General features: G+C 53.6%; 1 protein-coding gene across 1 annotated transcript in view; it reads right to left on the bottom strand.

Annotated features, from left to right (window-relative positions):
• Positions 1–13,465, bottom strand: part of COTL1 (coactosin like F-actin binding protein 1) — a 36,657-nt gene extending 23,192 nt beyond the window's left edge. Inside the window, exons 1-2 of the mRNA XM_019413032.2 lie at positions 13,198–13,465; positions 12,853–12,935 (exon numbers count right to left, since the gene is read on the bottom strand). Coding sequence (XP_019268577.1) covers positions 12,853–12,935; positions 13,198–13,274 — 160 coding nt within the window. The 5' untranslated portion in view covers positions 13,275–13,465. The remainder of the gene's footprint in view (positions 1–12,852; positions 12,936–13,197) is intronic.
• Between the last annotated feature and the right edge of the window lie 6,974 nt (positions 13,466–20,439).

Genomic DNA, 20,439 nt, shown 5'->3' on the forward strand with positions numbered 1-20,439 from the left:
GCGCTGACGGCTCGGAGCCCGGAGCCTGCTGTGGATCCTGTGTCTCCCTCTCTCTCTGCCCCTCCCCTGTTCACGCTCTGTCTCTCTCTGTCTCAAAAAGAAATAAACATTAAAGAAAAAATTTTTTTGAAAAAAGAAGAAGACACCATCCCTGCCCTCAAAGGACGTACACTCTAGCCCGGCAAACAAAAACAGAGCGTGTGACACAGAGCAGTTAATGCCACAGCAACAAGTTTCCACAGGGCGGATGGGAACGTCAAAGAAAGCAGGAGATTCATTCTGCCTGGGGAGTGGCGATCAGGGCGAGCTTCCAAGAGGAAGTGACGTTTCAACTGGGTCTCGGGGAGCCAAGCAAATCCTAGACCCCAGCAGCCTGAGGGAGCCAGGAGCCCCAGGCTTGCGTCCCAGCTCTGGCTCTTTCCACGGGGTGACTGCGGCCCAGTGGCTTCTCACTCCGATCCCCAGCTCTCCGGGCTGCGGCGTGTGGCTCTTTCAACTCCGGCGCCCCTGGGTGCCGGGCACAGAACTCACAAAACGTTTGCACCCCCACCGATCCCCACGGCTGGTAACCTTCCAGCCCTCAAGTTCGCCCACACGTTCACAGCTGACTCATTTCACTTTTACCGACTCACTAATTTATTAACCCCTATGAATACCCGAGACGGACCGCCTACTTTTCTTTAAATGCTCATTTCTGATACCAGGGCTGACGGCAATGAGATACACACGCCCTGGGCACCGGCTCCGTCCTGGGCGTGGGCTCGGGAAGACGAGAACACAGCCACGGGACCTATGTCCCTGGATATCAATCCTCCCCAGAACGGAGAGCGAAAGCCTCAGAAGCGAGCCTTGGCACAGAGCCAGCGGTGAAAAAACGCTAGACAGTGATGACAAGAGGTCAACTATCACGGAGCCGATGGAAATGGCGAGGAGAATGGAAATCCAGGACATCAAGTGCACACGGCACGTGCAGGGGGGGCGGGGCGGGGGGGGGGCGGGGAGGGCAGCGCTGAGTGCATCCGAGGGGCCCACGGGGGTGGAGGGTCGCCGTGGGGACGGGCAGGTCTGCAACAGACGGAACAGTGACAAGAGCGAAACATGCTGAGCAGGGGATTCTCCACGAGAAGGACCGAGGCAAACTTCCAGAAGGCTGTAGAACAAAGGCATAGGAAGAAAACGCTCAAGTAAAACCCAGAGTCGTCGCCGCGGCCCACGGGGCCCCCCGGACCCCCTTGCCTCTACACATTGCAAAAACTGAGACGTCATTCACGTATCATAAAATTCACCTTTTTTTTTCAACTTTTATTTATTTTTGAGATAGAGAAAGAGCATGAATGGGGGAGGGTCAGAGAGAGGGAGACACAGATTCTGAAGCAGGCTCCAGGCTCTGAGCTGTCAGCACAGAGCCCGACATGGGGCTTGAATTCACGGACCGTGAGATCATGACCTGAGCCCAAGTCGGACACTCATACGACTGAGCCACCCAGGTGCCCCAAAATTCACCCCTTTTAAACGCACAATTCATTGGCCGTTAGGTCTAATTCCAAAACATTCCGTTAGCCCCAAAAGGAGACCTCCTACCCGCCGGTGGTCTATCTTCCTTCATCCCCTGCCCCCCACCCCGGCAACTACTCCCCAGCTCCCTAGCGCCTCGTTCTGGAACCTTCAAATACATGGGATCGCACAACACGTGGCCTTTCGCGTCTGGCTTCTTTCGCTTGGCATCACGTTCTCAAGGCTCGCCAGCGTCACGGCGTCGACAAATCGCGATTTCCTCCCTTGCTACGGCTGGGTAACGTCCCACCACGTGGAGAGACGCGTTTTGTCTATCCTGCATCCGACGACGGTCAGCCGGGCGGTCTCCGCTCCCCGGCTCTCGTGAACGATGCTTGTGAACATTCGCGCGCAAGTTTTCGCGTAGACCCGTGACTGCGTTTCTCTCGGGTAGATACTAAGGAGTGGGATTGCCAGGCTCCTGGGAGAGATGCCTGTTCAAACCCCTCGCCCATTTTCTTTTTTGTTTATTGTTGAGGGCCTTCCTTTGTGCCGGGCCCACTCCACTCCCAGGCACCCGAGTGTCCACCTCCTTCGCGTTCAGGCTTGCCTCAGCGTCCCCTCCTCTTTAGGCCTCCCGTGACCAAACCCTGGCTGACGGTGGCCCCGCTGCGGGCCACCTCCAGGCCGTGGCTTCTTTTCATCCTCTTTGGGGCATTCGGGAGTGACCCAATTTGCCAGCTTGTCTGTGATCGGTCCCTGCGCCCCCAAAACAACGCGAGCTCTGTGACTTATGTCCCTTGCGGCCAGAGGGGCTGGCATGCGGCTGGTCCTTGATTTGTATTTGTTGGATGGGAGTGAAGAGAAGTCACGCTGAGGGAGAGAGTAAGCTATTTTCTCAGAATCGGACACGTGGCAGCGCGTTTTGCTAAATCGAGAACGGGGCGAGGGGCATCGTCTTCAGGGCTGCGGGGCTCGCGGGAGTGAACACGGGCCCTCCTCTGTTGGGGGGTGGGGGGCGGAGGGGGGCTCGCAGCCCAGGACCCGGCTCTTCTCAGTTTTCCCCAGGAGCCCAGCGTGACCCAGAGGGAACCCTGGCCTGCCCGAGGCGGCAACTGGCTTTTATCTGAAACCAGGAACAACACGCTCCAGTCTACAGTCGGGGTAGAATCAGAGCCCCCCAAAAGGGACGAAAACTACCTCCGGGTCAGATCAGATGACCTCCCGGAACGTCCTTTCAGGCAAAAGTAGCAAAGTCAGAATTGTCCCCTGGGAAGGACAGAGGCATTTGAATCACAGAGGTGTCCTTCAAAGACCATCGCAGGTTTTCCACTTCTTCCAGAAAAATCACCTCTGAGCTGTGAGTCCCACTAACGTGTGCCACCAGCCAGGGACACAGGCCTTAGGTCTGCCCCTGAGCGTTCCAGAAAAGACCTTGCGGAAAGCTATTATGAGCGTGGGTCCTAAGAGCTCTGATCACAAAGAGAAATGCTTTCTCTTTCGCTTTATTGCACCCCCATCAGATGACAGATATCCACAGAACCTCCCGTGGTGATCATTCCGCAGCACGTAGAAAGCAAACCATTGTGCCTTACGCTGCTAATGACGTCTGTCAAATATCTCTCAGTAAAACTGGGGGGTGGGGGAAGGAAAAAGCTTTTTTGTGTTTTTTTTAAGAGAGATTTTTTTTTTTAATGTTTTTTTCAAGAGAGAGCGCGTGCACGCGTAAGGAGGGGAGGAACAGAGGGAGAGGGCGACACCGAATCGGAAGCAGGCTCCAGGCTCCGAGCTGTCAGCACAGAGCCCGACGCGGGGCTCGAACTCACGGACCGCGAGATCACGACCTGAGCCGAAGTCGGACGCTTCACCGACGGAGCCGCCCAGGCGCTCCCAAAAGAGCTTGTTTGAAAAGAATTTCAGTTGCAAGCATAGGGAAGCAGCGGGGTGTTGGGGGGGTGGCCAGGAACCCAGGCGCCAGGGAAGGAACAGAGCGGGGCCTCTGTGCAACCTTGGGCCAGGGCCTTCCCATCTCTGAGCCTCAGTTTTGCCACCTACGGAGTGGGACTTACAGCGGGACCTACCACACTGGGCCACGGTGTAGATGAGATGAAATCATTAGATCACAGCGGCTGGCAAGACTTGGCTGGCCACGATGTCCGCGTCGGAATCTCCAGAACCCACGACTATAGCACCTGACCCAGAAGGGCCTTTGCAGAGGTGATTGTTAAGGATCTGGATAGGAGAGAGCATCCTGGATGATGCAGGTGGGCCCAACGTCATCAGGAGCAAAAGAATCAGAACCAGAGACACAGCAGCTTGACAAGGACGCGACCCGCTCTCTCTGGCCTCGAAGGTGGAGGAGGGGCCCTGAGTCGAGGGACGCAGGCGCCTCCGGGAGCTGGAAAAGGCCAGGAAATGGACTCTCCCCTGGGGCCTCCAGAAAGACCACACCCCTGCCTACACCTGGAGTTTAGCCCGGTGCCACAGATTTTGGACTTCTGACCTCCAGAACTGTCAGATGATAAAATCGCGTTACTTCAAGCCACTCGGTTTGTGGGAATTTGTTCCAGAAGGCACAGGAAAAATGAGATAGAGGAGGATAAACGCAGCCCAGGACCAACTCAGGACGTAAGGCAGGCTGATTTCAAAATGTGCTGGTGAGACAAAAGACAAAATGCTGAGGGCATAGCCCCGCCAGCAGGTCAGACACAGGCCTCGGGGGACCTGCCCCTGCTGAGGCCACTGACTGAGCTGAATCTGAAAAGCCAAGCACACAAAATCAGGTGGGCGAGGAACGCAGCCATGCAAGGGCCCTGGGGCAGGAAACCGGAGCCAGAAGCCAGTGGGGGCAGAGGCAGCGGCCAGGGAGCCCTGGCACCTGCAGATGTCCATACGGGCCACTGGGTTGCAACCTCAGCAGGGGCACAGCGTGCCTTCGCAGGGGGGTGGGGGGTAGCTCAGCTCTCAAACATCTCAGGGGACTGTCATTCCTCTACTCAACAAGCAGCAGATGAGAATGCCAGGTGGTGTTCCAGGTGCTGACGGGACAGCAACCAGGATTCCGCCCCGGGGGGAGCTCAGCCTCCAGCAGGGAAAGTCAGACGACAGACGTGGGGACGTGGGGACGTGGGTACGACGTGGGTACGACGTGAGGCGCTGCTGAGTGCTGCAGCCTGCGACTTGGGCCCACATAAGGAAAAGAGATCGGGACCGGCTAACCGCGGGGGGCAGGGGTTCGCCACCAAGGAGGCCACCACCCCGGCCCGAGTGGCTCTCTCCAGGCCCTTGCTGCAGCGCTGAAGAAACAGGCACCCCTCACCCCGCACAATGTGGTGAGCATCACAGAGGCAAGGAGGCCATCTGCACGGAGGGGACATTTCCACTGGGCCTTGACAGGTGTATAGAAGTCCTCCGGGAGGACAAAGTTCCTTGGACACAGATCTGGGGTCCAAGGCCACCCACTCTCCCATCTCAAGCAAGCAACTTTCGACTCTTCAAGGAAATGGTCAGACTCCTCATCAGTGAAACGGGAAAACTGCTACTTACTCATCACGCACACATCCTTCACGGATACGAAACAGTATCTGTGCCAATGTGTGCAAAGCGTCCGCACGGAGCCTGGCCTTTGAGCAACCGAGGGGTCAGAACCCTCTGTGTTGGGGACGAGCAACGGGAGGGCTCGTAAGGGGCATTCTGTGTTATTGCTAAGCATTTGGACCTTATAGGCAAAAGCCACCAGATGTTCCAAAGGGGAGAGGAGTTGACGCCACCTGGCCCTGGGCTACGCGGTCACCAGGCAAAGGGCGTGGCACCCAGCAGGCGCTCACCCCATTCCCTGCAGAAGGAAAAGCCAAGATCAAGGGTGGGAAACGCCCACTCTTGTGGGGCAAGAAGGGAAAAGAGAAGCGGGAGCAGGAAATGAGAACAGGAGGTAAGAGACATAAAAGGAGAAGTATGTGTGTTTGCAGGGGGAAGCAGAGGGAAGGAAACGTGTTTTTTCAGTGAGTCGTGCTCACCAACAAAAGCTGGGAGAACACAGAGTGGAATCAGGACAAAGAAACGGCCACTAATTTTGGTGACCAGATTACCAAAGACCTACGCGTGGGGTGCCGTGCTCTAGGGGTGAGGGGAGAGTCCCCAGAATGTAACAGGTGGAGAAATGATGGAAGATGAGGGGGCGGAGGGAACACCTAGTCGCTCCACAAGCAATACATTAAAAGTCTGCACCAACTCCCAGCGATCTTCAAGGAGCAAAAACTCAATTCAATTCAATTCAATTCAATTCAATTCAATTCAATTCATCGAAGACTCTTTCTGAACAAGGACACACTACTTACCAGGCAGTTGGACAGGTAGCAGCCTTCCCCATGGAAGGGGAAAGACCACAAAGTCAAAAGCAGGCACCACTATCACCCCAGAGGCAATCCAGACGAGCCATCTCAAGTGTGCCCATGCATCTTAGGACACAAGGAAGCAAGGCAGTGCAGCTCAAAACCCCTCGGCGACACACGTGCGGGAAAAGAAAGCAACGAGACACTGTATATCGCAGAAAGCCGTGCAGGTAGTGGGTCACTAGCCTTCAGAGTGTCACCTAAAAATCACAAACCCAACACTGTCTCTGGAACAAAGGAGGTGCTCCGTCCCCGTTCGTTCAATGGGCGGACAGACTGCTTAGCGCTTTGCCACGTTCACAGCACTGTTGCAGATTTAAAGCTTCCTTTCGACCTCCTATTCCCTTAGACTCACTAGACGTTTCTCTCCTGACCTTTTGGCTGAAATTTCTGGAGTCTGTACATGTATGGGCCACAAGGGGGTCGGGAAACAGCCAAGTGCAGAACAGCACGATAAACTGACCGCCGATTGTACGTGCGTTGTGCAGCTGCACACACAGAGGCCCCAGACGAGGGCATTTGTCTTATTCGCGCCCCATCCGCTTTCTTTTGGTAGCAGCAAAAGTTCCGTCCTTGACCAAATTCTAATCTGGCCTTCTGAACGCTTCTTCACCTAGGTCTCAACTTTCGGACTTCTGTGTTCATCTGTGTGTTACTCGCGTTCAGCAAGAATCCTGCTAAGTTTAGCAGTTCGGCCAGAATCGCCCTCAGCCCTGACGCTTCCTCTTGGCCACTCCCCACCCACTGGCCCCCACCTTGCTTCTTGACTATAAATTCGGACTTTTTCTTGTCGTATTCAGAACTGAGCCTGATCCCCCTCCCCCGTTGCAAACCCACACGGTAATGGTCCCTACACCTGTCACACAGTCCCCCTGAATAAAGCCTGCCTTACTGTTCTTGGGCAAGTGTCAGAATAAATAGTATTTCCTCTAACTATAAACGCACCCATTTTCCTTAGAAACCATCCGACTGCCGCTGTCAGCCTCTGGTAGGGCTGACCCCATCCCCGGTCTATACTAATGCATTCTGTTTCTCTTCCTGGGAGTAGAACAGACCAGAAGAGGAGAGTGCATGGTCACGGATGGCCCCTTTCAAACCCTTTCTTAAACATCTGTGCTAAGTGGTCAGGCAACCACTCCCGACATACCTCCCACGATGGCGGTCTCACTGCCTTCAGTGACAGCCCATTCTAACCCAGGGACAGTCCTTCCTCAGGTGAACCTACAATCTACCCCTGAAATTCCTACTGTCTGGTCGTTCTACCATGTGGGGTTGGGGTGTGAAGAAGTAAAGTGGGCACATGGCACAGGGCAGCCCCTCAAACACCAAGGACAACACTCAAGTCCCCTGAGATGCCTCTCCGAGCTAAAAATGCCCGGATACCTCAACCAATCCTCATAGGAGAGCTTTTGTATTCCTGGGCCAGCCTGGATTCTCCTCCCTCAGCCCCGCCCAGCCATCTACCCTGGGGGCTATGGCCTCGGGCTCTTTTCGATGGAAATGATAAAGAGCCTACTCAAGTCGGCTTGAGGAAAAGAAATTGAACTGGCCCATGGAAGCAAACAGCCTCAGGAGAGAGCTCCAGGCGTGGCTGCACCTGAGACTTTAAGCCATGCCCTCTAGGTCCCGCTCCCCATCTCTGGCTCTGCTCCCGAGTCCCCACAGGGTGCAAGGGTCCCGAAAGCTCCAGGCCTTCACTATGCTAACAGGTCTTAATCCCAGAGCAAAAAGGGCTCGCCCAGCAACTCTGTCCAAAGTATCAGGGATGCAGCCGATTGGCTCGACTTGAGTCACGAGGGCCCAACCCCGAACCAATCAGTCAACAGAGGACACCGCTTACTCCCAATGGGGCTGTACGGAGTTAAGTCAGCTTCCCTGGAACTACACTGGCAGAGCGGGGATTACTCTGAAATGAGAAAAGCCCCCCACCCCAAGGATGGGACGTCCAAGGATGGACAAAAATATCAAACCCTGCTTTTCCCTGTGAGTGAGGTTTTGAGCTGAAGACTCCAGGCTCAACAAAGCATCGTGGGAATATTATCCGCACCCAGACCCTCATCTAGCCAACATCACGGGGCATCTACCCCAATCAAGCTTCACGCAGACGCTGACCTCCAAGTTTATTTCAACCTATCCATTGATGTGCGACACCTTCCAAGAAGGTTCTGCATTAGCAACAACCATAGTTTTGAGCCCTGAGGCCATACCAAGTGCCGCTTTGTATATATCATGTCAATGTATTCTCACAACAAAGCGGTGCAGTCATTATCCCCATCTTACAGAGGGGGAAACAAAATGCGGGAGTCTTGCCCAAGGTCACACGGCACCTCAAGGCTACAAGTCCAGGCAAGATACCCTGGCTTGACCATCGATGCTCATACCCGATCGGCTCTAAAATATGGACCCACAGAAAAGTGGATTCGTTCCCAGGTGCTTGGATCCTTTCCAAAATAAAACAGGCTTGCGACAGAGTACTTTGGGGTCCATCAACAAAGAATTGGTTAAACAATGCTACACGTATATGAGAGAACATTACGTAGCCATTTTAAAGGCTGGGCAATGACAATAGAACATGAGCTCTCTGAGGACAGGGACCTTCTCTGTTTCTATATTTATCCTCAGTGCCCAGAACAGGACCCTGCAGAAGAGCCACTCACATACGTGGAAGGCAGAAATATGTGGAGGGAGGAAGGGAGGGAGGCATGAAGGGAAGGAAGGAGGAAGGAGGAAGGAGGAAGGAGGAAGGAGGAAGGAAGGAAGGAAGGAAGGACACACGAATTAACGAACTCATTTCTGAGTAATAAAAGTGTATCTGAACTATATCCAGCTTCTATTCTCTTCTTTTTGCTTAGTCTGGCTTTCTCAATATTCCACCAGGGACACACATTACTTATCAAGTACAAAAACAAAACGTGATTTCATAGACAGCTTGAGCCACTGATCGTCGCGTACCCATGATCCGCAGGCCCTCTCTACCGCAATCAGAGGGATCACATATCCACTCAGCCTGGCAAGTGGCTCCCCTCGGCTCCCCCAGGCTCTGTCGGGGGCACCCCCCGCCCTGCAGCACAGCTGGCTACCCCTTTCCTCCCCATCGCTTCTTGACCCTCCCACCTCTCTGGTGCTCTCAGACCACACAGGCTCCTGCCACACCAATTAAGTTCCACCAAGGAGATGAAGACCATGACAATCACAGTCATTAACATTTAAGGAGCGCTTAGGACCTCCTCAGCACGGTGAGTTGCTTCCTTAACCCTCCTAATGACCACACTGTAGCAAAGGATGCGCAGGCAGGTCACGCAACTGCCCCAGGTCACACGACTGGCCCGACCCGGAAGCCAGGCCGGCCCGATGCAGCCTAAACCTTGAACCGCTGTGCCAACCGTCTCTTCCGCAGTCGGTGCTTATGGACTGAGCGTTACTGCGCACAGACCCAGGCGAAAGGTCCGAGGCGTGCCACGCCGCCCTGGGGTCGAGTGGCTACTGGGGCTAATCTGGAGCTCTGGGCCCCCTGGGCACGGCGCTGAGGCACGTGCCGGGACCTTCAGAACAGAAAACACAACGTCCTCGTAAGAGGTACGAGAGTAAACCCCATAAAAAGTACCAACAGTCGACGTGCCATCGGGGGCCTGCGCTCTCCTTTTAAATGTGTTCTTTCGGCCAACCCTCCCAGTCACTGTCAGAGGTGAGCACCGCCAGGACGCCCATTTCACAGACTAGAACACTGAGGCACAGAGAAGGGGATGTCCTTGCCCCAGGCCACACAGCAAGCAAGAGACACAGTTGGGATGTGATTCTAGAGATTTTCTAACTCCGGGCTGTGGAAATAAAAAACACATCCCACTATGCGAGCTCTCGGACCATCTCTCGTGGACTGAGGTGTGGGGCAAAAAGCCAAGAGTGGAGGCAGTAAAGCAGTTGGGGGGGGGGAGGGGGGGGCAGGTGCATCCAGCACCAAAAGAGCCAGTACAGAACACAGAGGGCTCCAAACCCTGCCAGCAGAAACAGGAGGATGAGCAACCTTCCAGAAAACAGCCGCAGCCAAGGAGAGGCCAGGCCTGGGGGCGAGGAGAGATGAGAGGCAGCAGCCAGAGGGCACGGGGCTGGGAAAGAAGGGCTGGTTCGGAGAGAATGCCAGAAACGGGCTGTCAGGGAGGAGAGAAAGCCCGGGAGGAAACGCCCCGCCCCACCGCCCCTCCCCCACCCCACCCCAGCACCTTTGGAGGGAGAGATGGAGCGATGCCTTCTGGCTTCTAAGTCCCCTTTGCACCTTGTTCGATGTTTGGAAAGGGGAAGGCTGGGCCAGAGCGAGAGCCTGTCCCCACGGCCTGGGCCCCTCAGGCTTGCAGGACACCTGCCTGGGAATTAGGGCCACAGAGAGCCCTCCCCGCATCACATAAGTGGTGTATCCTGCAAACAAACTGGAACCTACTGTAGCACTAAAGAAGCCTCCTGGCTTGAAAATGAGAATCTAAACCACTTCCGGGGTACCTGGCAGGCTGGGTCGGAAGAGTGAGCCACCCTTGATCTCGGGGTCGGGAGTTCAAGCCCCACGTGGGGTGTAGAGATTACTTAAATAAATAAAACTTAAAAAAAAAAAATCTAAACCCACTTCCTTAGAGAGACGAGGCCACGAACATGGGACTTGGAGCCAGCCTGCCTGGGTTCAAGTCCCAGCTCTGCCACGTCCTAACTACGTACGTGATGGCGGGCAAGTTGCTTAACTGCGCTGGGCCTCGGGCTACTCACCTGTGGAAGGGGAACTATCTCAGTCATGGGGACAAGGCACGCCAAGTGCAGCGACTTGCGAGTACAAAGCTACCGGCCGGTGGGTGCGTTCTGAGTCCTTTGTCACTGGGTCACGAGGACACGGCCGTGGTTTTCCGAGGGGAACCAGTGCAGACACAGCAACCATAACTCGTCTATACATTTGTCCAACAGATGGCTGGGGAAGGCAGGCAGATTTCCAGCCAAAGCAGACGGAGCTTCGGATCCCACAGCCCATTCATAAGATCAACGAGCAGCAGGGAAAGCATTTTTAGTTCCCCCGCCAGGCACTCCCCACTCCCATCCCTGCCACTGGGGGAAGGGTCAGAGTAAACCGCCTGCAAGGCCCCAGGGGAGGAAGGAAGTATTCTCTGACCGCACCAAGCCCTTCCAATGGCCGCGAGCATCTGTTCAGAGTCTCTTCTATTGACAGGATGCACTTTCGTCCCTGGGTCACCTTCTCCTACTTGCTGGAGCGGACAATAGCTTCAGAAGCAAGACCCAGTCTGATGGCGGCGGCGGTAGGGGGGAGGGGGTTGGGTGGGAAGTGATGGATGGTCAAAGGGAGGAAAGAAACTGCTAGTTTTCTGTTCCTGAATTCAGCGAGGAGGGAGGCCGGCCGGTCGGACAAAGCCTCAGATCCGACCAGGCAAAAAATACTGCTAAATCTCCTGGTTGTCCACCAGATTGGGGGGAAAGCCAAGAGTCTGTACTTAGGCTACTTGCAAAACCATCCACCACAGCGGAGGAAGGGTAGTGGTGGTACAGAGGCAGGGATCCTGAGTCAGGGGCCTGGGTTCAAATCCCGCCCCAGCGGCTCTCCACGAGACACCCTCGGTGCCTTATTCAACGGGAGCTGTTACAGCATTTCACACCTCTGATATTTTAGGCTTAATTTTTAAGCAATCTGTACGCCTTAGGACCGCCCAGCCCACAGCAGACTCTTCAGAAATATTCTTTCAATTAAACCAAAGGCAAAATACCATTTGGATAAGGAAACAGTGAAGGAAAGGCGCGGCCACGTGATCCCGTGGCACAATTTCGTACGTTTTCTTCATTTCAGTTGGCCGTGTAGTTTTGTACGGGCACTGCCCCGAGCATTTTACACACGTTGACTCAGTTACCCTCACAGCAGTCCTCTGAGACTACAGGTAAGGAAACCAGGGCCCCGAGAGGTTAAGTAACTTGCCCCCAGTCACACAGCCAGGAAGTGGCCAGTTGGTGATTCACACCCAGTCTGCGGAGCTGGCCCAGAGTTCCTGCTCTAACCTCCAGGCCACACAGCCTTTGTTTGCACATCTGTTTCAAAGCTAGAGACCAGAGACCTGGAATGGGTCCCATTCCCAAAGGGGCTGGGCTTTTTGCCTCTACCGAGGGGTCTGTGGTTATACACAGCATGCATTCTTTCCTTTCAATGGTTTCACACACCCCCAGGGAAGTGCACAAAGTTTACACATCAGAAGTATTTTGCTCAATGATTTCTTACCTAGGTACACACCTGTGTAATCGCCTCCCAGATGGAAAGAGGAGACATTTTCAAAAGCCCGCGGCCTTCCGTGTGCCCCTCCCAAGTCAAAGGCTATCTGCCCCAAAAGGAGATCACTCTTCTGACTTTCCACACCACACATCGGATTTGCCTTTTCTACAATTTCACATCAATGAAATTGTACTCGTCATATGGCGTGTACTCTGTCCTATCTGACTCTATTTTCTACAAGGAAAAAACACATATAACCAAAACACTGACAATGATCTCGGGAGAAGGGAGGATATAGCTGAGTTTCTTTCTCCTGCAAGTTCCTGGATTGTTTTTATTTTGGCTCACTGACTGGTGAAGGTGGGGAGGGCGGAAGACGAGTTCGGAACCACACTGAGTTGACCCTTGGAAAACCAGTGACCCGCAGGGGGCAGAGGAGCCAAAGGAGCCATCTCTTCTGGAGAGGGTACTGTGGCAGCAAGGGAGCCAGGCAGTCCCCCCTGGTTGCTCTGGATGTCCAGAGGGAGCACGTTTCACGAGGCTTTAAAATCCTCAAATCTGGTTCCCCCAGCGCCAGAGGCGCGGTGGGGGTGGCCAGGCTCCTCGCAGCTTGGCCTCCGCAGAAGCTCCTCTTTCCCGCGTGGACAATTTCCCCCAAAGATCAGCAATCTCCCCCCACCCACCCACCCCCACCCCAACCCCCTCGAAGGCGCGTTTCCCTACCTGTGCACTGTTGGATGAAGTCCTGATACTGTGATCCCTGCTCGCCGGGGACGATGGTGGAGCCGTCATATTTAAAAGTCACCCTTTGGATTGGGAGAAGAAAAAACACACACATACACACATCAGCGATGGTAGCAGCCAGGTGCCAAGCTTCCAGCAGGACAATCTAAAGGATGCTCTGAATAGGGAGAAGCCAGCGCTGGCTTTCCACGCTGTCCTGGGTTAAGGCTGCGGGAGACAGCACGGCATGACCCTTAATCCGTCCCGTTTGGAAGCCGGCTCAGTGCACCAGGCCCCTCGCGAGCCCGGGGAGCGGGGCTTGGAGAGCAATGGAAAGTTCCTCACCAGATGACGGCCGAGCAGTCGTCGCGCACCAGGTTGTACGCCGCCCGGCAAGCCTCTTTGTCGATCTTGGTGGCCATCGCCGCAGGGCCGCAGCAGGGACACTCTGCCCGGAGCGACCGAGCGCTCCCCGGGCCGGCCGCAGGGAAAGGAGCGCGGCGGGGACGCGCGGAGGGCGGGCGGCGGTGGTGGCAGCGGCGACAGCGGCGCGGGCTGCGAGGGGCGAGCTGCGAGCTGCGAGCGCGGCGGCGGCTCCGAGGGCGCACAGGGCGCGCGCTGGGATCCAGGCCGCGCCGCCACGCCCCCCTCCGGCCATTGGCCGCTGGGCCGTGGGGGCGGGGCCTCTTGATTCGCCTACGACCAATCCCAGTCCGGGCGGGTTGCGCAACTCCGTGGCAGGGGCTGGAGGAGGGGCTTTCTGCTCCTCCCTCCCCCTCCTCCCTCCCAACCCCCTTCTCGTTCTCCCACTCCCCCCCCTCCTCCTCCCCACTTCCTCCTCCCCAACCCCTCTTTCTCCTTTCCCTCACCCTTCCCTACTCCCTCTCCCTCCTCCCTCCTCCCCTTCCTTGTGGAAGCCCTCCTTATTCCCTCCCTGCTCCCCTCCTCCCCTCCCCCTCCTTGCTCCTCCCACTTCCCAACCCCTCCTCCGCGTCTTCTCTTACCTCCCCTCCCTTCCTTTCTTCCCCCTTCTCTCTTCCTTTTTAACTCTCCCCGTTATCTCCACCACTTACCCCTTCTCCTTTCTCCCTATTCTCTCCTCCTCCTCCCTTCCCCCTCCTCCCTTGTCTTCTGCCCTCCTCCTCCCTCCCACTCCTTGCCTCTCCCTCTTCCTTATTCCTCCTCCCCACCCCCCACCCCCCGCCCAGGCTGCAGAACTGCAGACCTCCTAGCCTCCAAAGGGGACCTCCAAGCGGGTGACTTAATGGAGCAGACCAAAGGAACTGACCCCACCCCGTGTTTGACCCTGGGTTCTAGGTGCGGAGGGACTGGAAAGAAGGAAGCATTTCAAATAGGAGGGGATAGAAAGTGGATTGCTTCCAGAACGCTGGTGGGATCACTGTTTACTTTGTACTCTGGTTATTTGTATTCTGGTTATCTCCCCCTTTGGGTTCCTCTGAGTGCAAAAGCTGACTCATTCGATCTTCCTCCCTCCCTGGCTGACTCACTCATTCATTCCTTATCCTGCCAGACCACAAAGACTAGTAACCGTGTCAAGGCAGGTAAAAAAGAAAAACAGGAGCAGGTGTTGCCATAAATAAAAAGTCAAAAACAAATTCCAGTCCGAGGCAGCCCAAAGCAGTTCCTATCTTACTCCTTGATAAAGGTACTGATACAATTGACCGTTGGAAAGAAACAAAAAAACGATGCAGACCTCGCACCACTGATCGGGGGCAATGCGAAAGCATCACGGCTTTAAGTGTAAATGAAGGAGACCGCAGAAGTTTCCGAAGCAAACCCGGGAAGAAGTCTGAAATGAGAGAGGTCTTTCAGGCTTGACTCAAAATCCAAACCTAGGACAAAACAAGGACACATTTATATGGATAAAGAGTGCTCTTCCGAGGAGAAACAACATAAACAACACATAGTGCCTCGTGCAAAGTGTGAAAACAAAAGACAAAGCAGGGAACAGTTTTGCAACTCACATCACAAAGAATTCATCTTGCTGATGTATACAGACGCCAATCTGAGCAAAAAAAACGAAAGCAGAAACCGGCCCAGGCCACGACCAGATAGACTAAATGGCTCTCAAACATATGCTCCCTTTCAGCCCAAATTAAGGCAGGACAGAGATCCCTTCAAAATCAACTAGCAGGTCAGCAAAGATCACAGTTGGACAAGCCTGCTCTGTGGTGAGGCTAGGGAGACCCAGCCCCTGTCACACTGGTGGGGGTGCACGTGGGCATCACGCCCAACAGAGGCCACTTGGCAATGTCTAGCAGATTTACAAGCCTACGTGCTCTTGACCAGTCAAGTTCCCCAAGAGGTCAGTGGTGCCCAGGGCTGGCTGGACCCTGGAGTTAGCGTGGTGCCCTGACCCCACACTCGGAGATGCTGATGCGATTGATCTCAGGTCCAGCCAGGGGGCCGGGATGCTTAAAGTCCCCCTAGGTGATTCTCCTGTGCAGGTGGGGCTACAGCCGCTGCTATAGCCAGGCTCACGTGTGTGTAAATCTATTCAAGGTTATTCATTGAACTTTATTTCCAGCCGCAAAAGGTTAGGAGTGACCTAAAATGCCCATCGGTAGGGGACTGGGTGAATAGAGTATGACACAGGTCTGCCAAGGAGAACCAATGCAGCCGTGAAAGAGGTGAGGGAGGGGAGTCTGGGGTGGGGAGAGACCTTCTGTATGGACTGATATGGAACATTCTACCCGATACGTCATGAGCACACAAAGCAAGGTCCAGAACGGTGTTGCTCCCTTTTGGGGTAAGGTTGGGGGTGTAAATAGATATTTCTATTTGTTCAGACACGCTTAAAAGCCTTTGGGAGAGCGCACAAGGGTCAAAGAAGTCACACCTGTGATGGAAATGAGTGGGAGGCCAGATACCAGCGGATGGGGATTGAACCATCTGAATGCATTATTATATTAAGTAATCCCCCCCCCCCCGCAAAAGTGGCTCCCATCCAGAATATGACTCCACGGGCCCAGCATCCCTGTAGGAAGCACCTTGACTGTATTTCGCCTTTAACTATTGTTCTCCTTCTATTCGTTGTTGCTGTCGCCCCCTATTGGACGGAAAGCGTAAAGGGCTGGTTTTCAAGGGAACCGCGATTCTGAGCACCGCGAGGTCAACTCGGCCCAGCAAAGGCGGCAAAGGAAAACGGCACGCCGGAACTAAATTTGTTTAAACTGAAATCCGCACCCTATACCCAGCAAGCTAATTCATGTTTCTTTAGAAATCAAATGACAATATTTGACACCTTGTTTAATGTACTGCGTCAAGAATTGAGGGAGTGGTATAAATGCAGGCATGCATTCATTCATTCCTGGCCCTGGGCCCATTGTGGTTCCAAAGGGATCGCAAACTCACTCGCCTGCAGGGGGCAGGCACGGAATATAAATGAGCTAAGATCGTCCTGCAATCTGCAAGAAAAGTGTTTCTGCGAAAGGTGATCCTCTCTGTTGCGCCCTCCCCTGGCGGTCACTTTCGGCTTCAGAGCTGACATCCAAAGGGAACCACTGGTTCTCCGCTTTGCCCTCACTGGCATTCCCACTGCAGGAACCTTGGCATGGCGGGTGCCAAGCCTTCCAGTCGTCTAGGGAAAGCAGAGCAGAATACCCGGACCTCTCTGTGAAAGCTCTTGATCCTTAAACTTTGGCAAAGATGTTCCCTTTAAGAGTTGCCTGGGTGCAGGGGCGCTCAGTCGGTCAAGCGTCCGACTTGGGCTCAGATCATGATCTCACGGTTTGGGCGTTCGTGCCCCGCGTCGGGCTCTGGGCCGACAGCTTGGAGCCTGGAGCCTGCCTTAGGTTCTGTCTCCTCCTCTCTCTGCCCCTCCGCAATTGTGCTCTCTCTGTCTCTCGACAATAAATAAATGAAAAAATTAAAAAAAAAAAAAAAAAAAGAGTTGCCTGGGTGCAAATCTGAGCTGGACAAATACTCTCCTGGCTTCGTGGGGCTTACAGTCTAGCAGGGGAGCAAGCAGTCATTTTGGGGTGAACGCTGTTGGCTGCCGACCACAGAAGGTTCTACTCGAATAGACTTCCACAGTGGAGGGCAAGTAATGGCTCGATGACAGGAAAGCCCAGAGCTAAGGGGGCTTCAGGTGTGTCAACTTACGGCAGCGGACCCCTCATGCAGATGTCAGGCGTGCCCCTCGGAGAGGCCTTCCCCAGCGTCCCAATAGAAAGAGCCCCTTCTAGAACGTCCGCTGGTCACTCTCTATAGAAAGTACGTGCAAATCATATATCTGATAGGGCTCTTGTATCCAGGATAGATAAAGAACACTTACGACTCAAACAAACAAAGACAAGTAGCCCCATTTAAATAGAGGAAAAGAGGGGCACTTGGGTGGCTCAGTCGGTTAAGCGTCCCACTCTTGATTTCAGCTCAGGTCATGATCTCACGGTGGCGGGATAGGGCCCCCTCACACCCCGCTGGTGGGCATGTGAAGCGCTGTGTCTACTTTGGAAAAGAGCTTGGCAGTTCATCAAAATGTTGAACATGGAGTTGGCACATGACCCAGCAATTCCAGCCCCAGGAATACACCCAAGAGAAATGAAAACATACATCTACATAAAAACTAGCATGTGAGTGTCCACAGCAGTGTTGTTCACAATGGCCAACGTTCCAGAATTTCCGTCTCCCCCAAAAGAAACTCGGCACTCATCGGCAGTCACTCTCCTGGCCCCTCACTCCTGGCCCAGCCCCTGGCAGTCATGAGCCTACCTTCTGCCTCTCATGGATTTGCCTCTTCCTGATGCTTCGTACGGATGGATTCCCGCCATGTGATCTTTTGTGGCAAGCTCCTCCCATGTCGTGTAACGTTTTCGAGGTTCCCCCAGGTTGTAGGACGAATCTGTACCTCTTTCCTTTCTGTGGCTGAATAAATATCTCATTGTATGCAGAGACCACATTTCGGGAGTCCATTAATTAGTTGGTGGACATTTAGGTTTCTGCTTCTTGGGTGCACAGCTTGTGAATATATGAAAAATCACTGAATTGTACACTTAACAAAAGGTTTAATGAAGTTTTTTAAAAGAGTCAAGGAAGGGGTGCCAGGGAGGCTCCGTTGGTTGAGCGTCTGACTCTTGGTTTCAACTCAGGTCGTGATCTCGAGGTTCGTCAGTTCAAGACCCACATCGGGGTCTGTGCTGACAGCGTGGAGCCTGCTTGGGATTCTCTCTCTCTCTCTCTCTCTCTGTCTCTCTCTCTCTCTGCTCCTCTCCCATTCATGCTGTCAATCTCTCTCAAAATAAACTTTTTAATTTTTTTTTAATTTTTTTTTTAAGTTTATTTATTTTTGAGACAGAGAGAGACAGAGCATGAACAGGGGAGGGTCAGAGAGAGAGGGAGACACAGAATCGGAAGCAGGCTCCAGGCTCTGAGCCATCAGCCCAGAGCCCGACGCGGGGCTCGAACTCACGGACCGCGAGATCGTGACCGGAGCCGAAGTCGGACGCTTAACCGACTGAGCCACCCAGGCACCCCTCAAAATAAACTTTTTAAAAAAATTGATAAAAATAGTCTCTCTCTCTCTGCCTCTCCCCCCCCCCACCTTGCGTGTGCTCTCTCTCTCTCTCTCTCTCAAAAAAAGAAAAAAGAATGAAGGAACATTCTCGAGCTTGGGCCTGAATATCTGGGTAGGCGGAGGGAATGAGTCCAGTTTGGGACAAGTGGCATTTGAGCTGCCCGTGGGACATCAAAGTGGGGACAGCCAGCAGAACCACAGGGCTGCAACGGGACAGAGAGTGGGCCAGACATGCAGATCTGGAAGCTATGGGTGTGTAGGGTGGGGGCGATCAGGCCAGGGATGTGTGAGATGGCCCGGGATGCTCGAGGTAGAAGGTGGTCTAGGGCAGAGCCCAGAAGCCCCAAGGATCCCCAGCCCCCTAGGATCCTTTTCCTAAGGGAAAAGGAGCCAGTGAAGCAGACTGAGAAGGATTTTCCAGCGGGAGAGGGGGCATTTCAGGAAGAGGGGAGTGACCAGCATTGGACAAGCTGGGACCCATCCCTGTGATATTAAGCAGGGGAGAGAGAGGGGTTCAGCCAGGGGGGCAGGATGTAAGACAGTACACAAAGGTTTTAATCTGTTATTGACCCAGGAACGGAAAACGGACAGAAACTAGTGTGTGTGAGCCCCACAGTGCGTGTTTCACAGCATTGCCTCTTTCGGGCCCAACCGCCATGCCAGGTGGACGAGTTATACAATATATATAAATGCGTGATGACAGTAGGGAGTATCAGTAATAGTAATTATGTGGCGCATACATTATATGGTGATTATATTATGCAATATTAGCCATAGTAACGTCTTCCTAATGAGTGTGTGCCAGGCGCCGTGTTAAGTGCTTTGCAACTACCTTCTCAGCTAATTCTCACGTCCGCTGGGGCGACCCTGTCACTAACACCCGGACATAGATGAGGGAGCTGAATTCATCCCCCAAGGTTGCACAGCTAGAACATTGCGGAGATACGAATTGAACCCAGGCAGTCTGCCCTCAGGGGTCTGAGCCTCCCCACCAAGAAGCAGAGTTTGGAGACCTTGACATCGATCCGAGGTAGCTCAGCTATACATGCCCTGAGACAACCAGAAAAATCTGTGCTGGCCTTTCATAGACCATTCACTTGGGCATGGGTTTTATTTCTTTCACTGCAAAAGCTTACAGACTTTGTAAGGTCGGCGTCCTGGTTTCCACATTTTCCTTGGAGCTACCAGTTGAAAGAAAAAAAGAAAGAAAGAAAGAAAGAAAGAAAGAAAGAAAGAAAGAAAGAAAGAAATCCCACCTCAGCTGTAATTAGAGATGGGAATAAAACACAACCCTGAAACTTGCTGTTCTCAGCAAGGTGGTTGTCATTCTGAAGCAGGTGCCTTACACGGAACAGATATTTATAGCAAATGACATTTATAGAATCGGTGCTGAGCTCACCCATTGTCAAATCTCTGAAAAGAGGTTCCCAGGAACGTTTGGAAAATGAAGATGCTGGGCCAGTGACTGAGGGAGTGTAAAACAGGGCTCTTGAATGGTCTTTTTCAGGAACTGAGTCGCTCAGAGACAACGCCGCTCGGGTTCCAGACATCCAGCCGGAAGACACTGGAAAGGCAACGTGACCTGGGGTCTTAGCTGCTGGTGAGTAGGAAAGCGGTCTAATAGTTAAGGGTTTGGGCAGCCACTCACCCAAATCTGGGCTCTGCCATACCTTTCCTCAGCCTTAGTTTCCTCTTCCACAAAATGGGTATCTCCCACCGAGGAATTCTTCGAGCATCACATGTGGAAAATGTGTGTGAAAGATATAACAGCGGCTGGTATTTTACGTGCCAGCCCCCACATCTGTTTGCAACCTTAAACTACTTAGTAGAAGTCACACGCTGCACTAGAGTCCACAGGGAAGCATAAACTATATACACACACAGCTGACCTTTGAACAGCGTGGCTTTGAACTGTGCAAGTCCACGTGGGTGTTTTACGGTACAGCACTATAAACGTATTTTCTCTTCCTTGCGATTTTCTTAATATCTTGTTGCCTCCAGCATCATGTATTGTAAGCACACAGTGCCTACTACATATACAAAATATGTGT

This window comes from Panthera pardus, unplaced genomic scaffold, assembly GCF_024362965.1.
Source record: "Panthera pardus isolate Hobbes unplaced genomic scaffold, ASM2436296v1 HiC_scaffold_19, whole genome shotgun sequence".
NCBI classification, from domain to species: domain Eukaryota; kingdom Metazoa; phylum Chordata; class Mammalia; order Carnivora; family Felidae; genus Panthera; species Panthera pardus.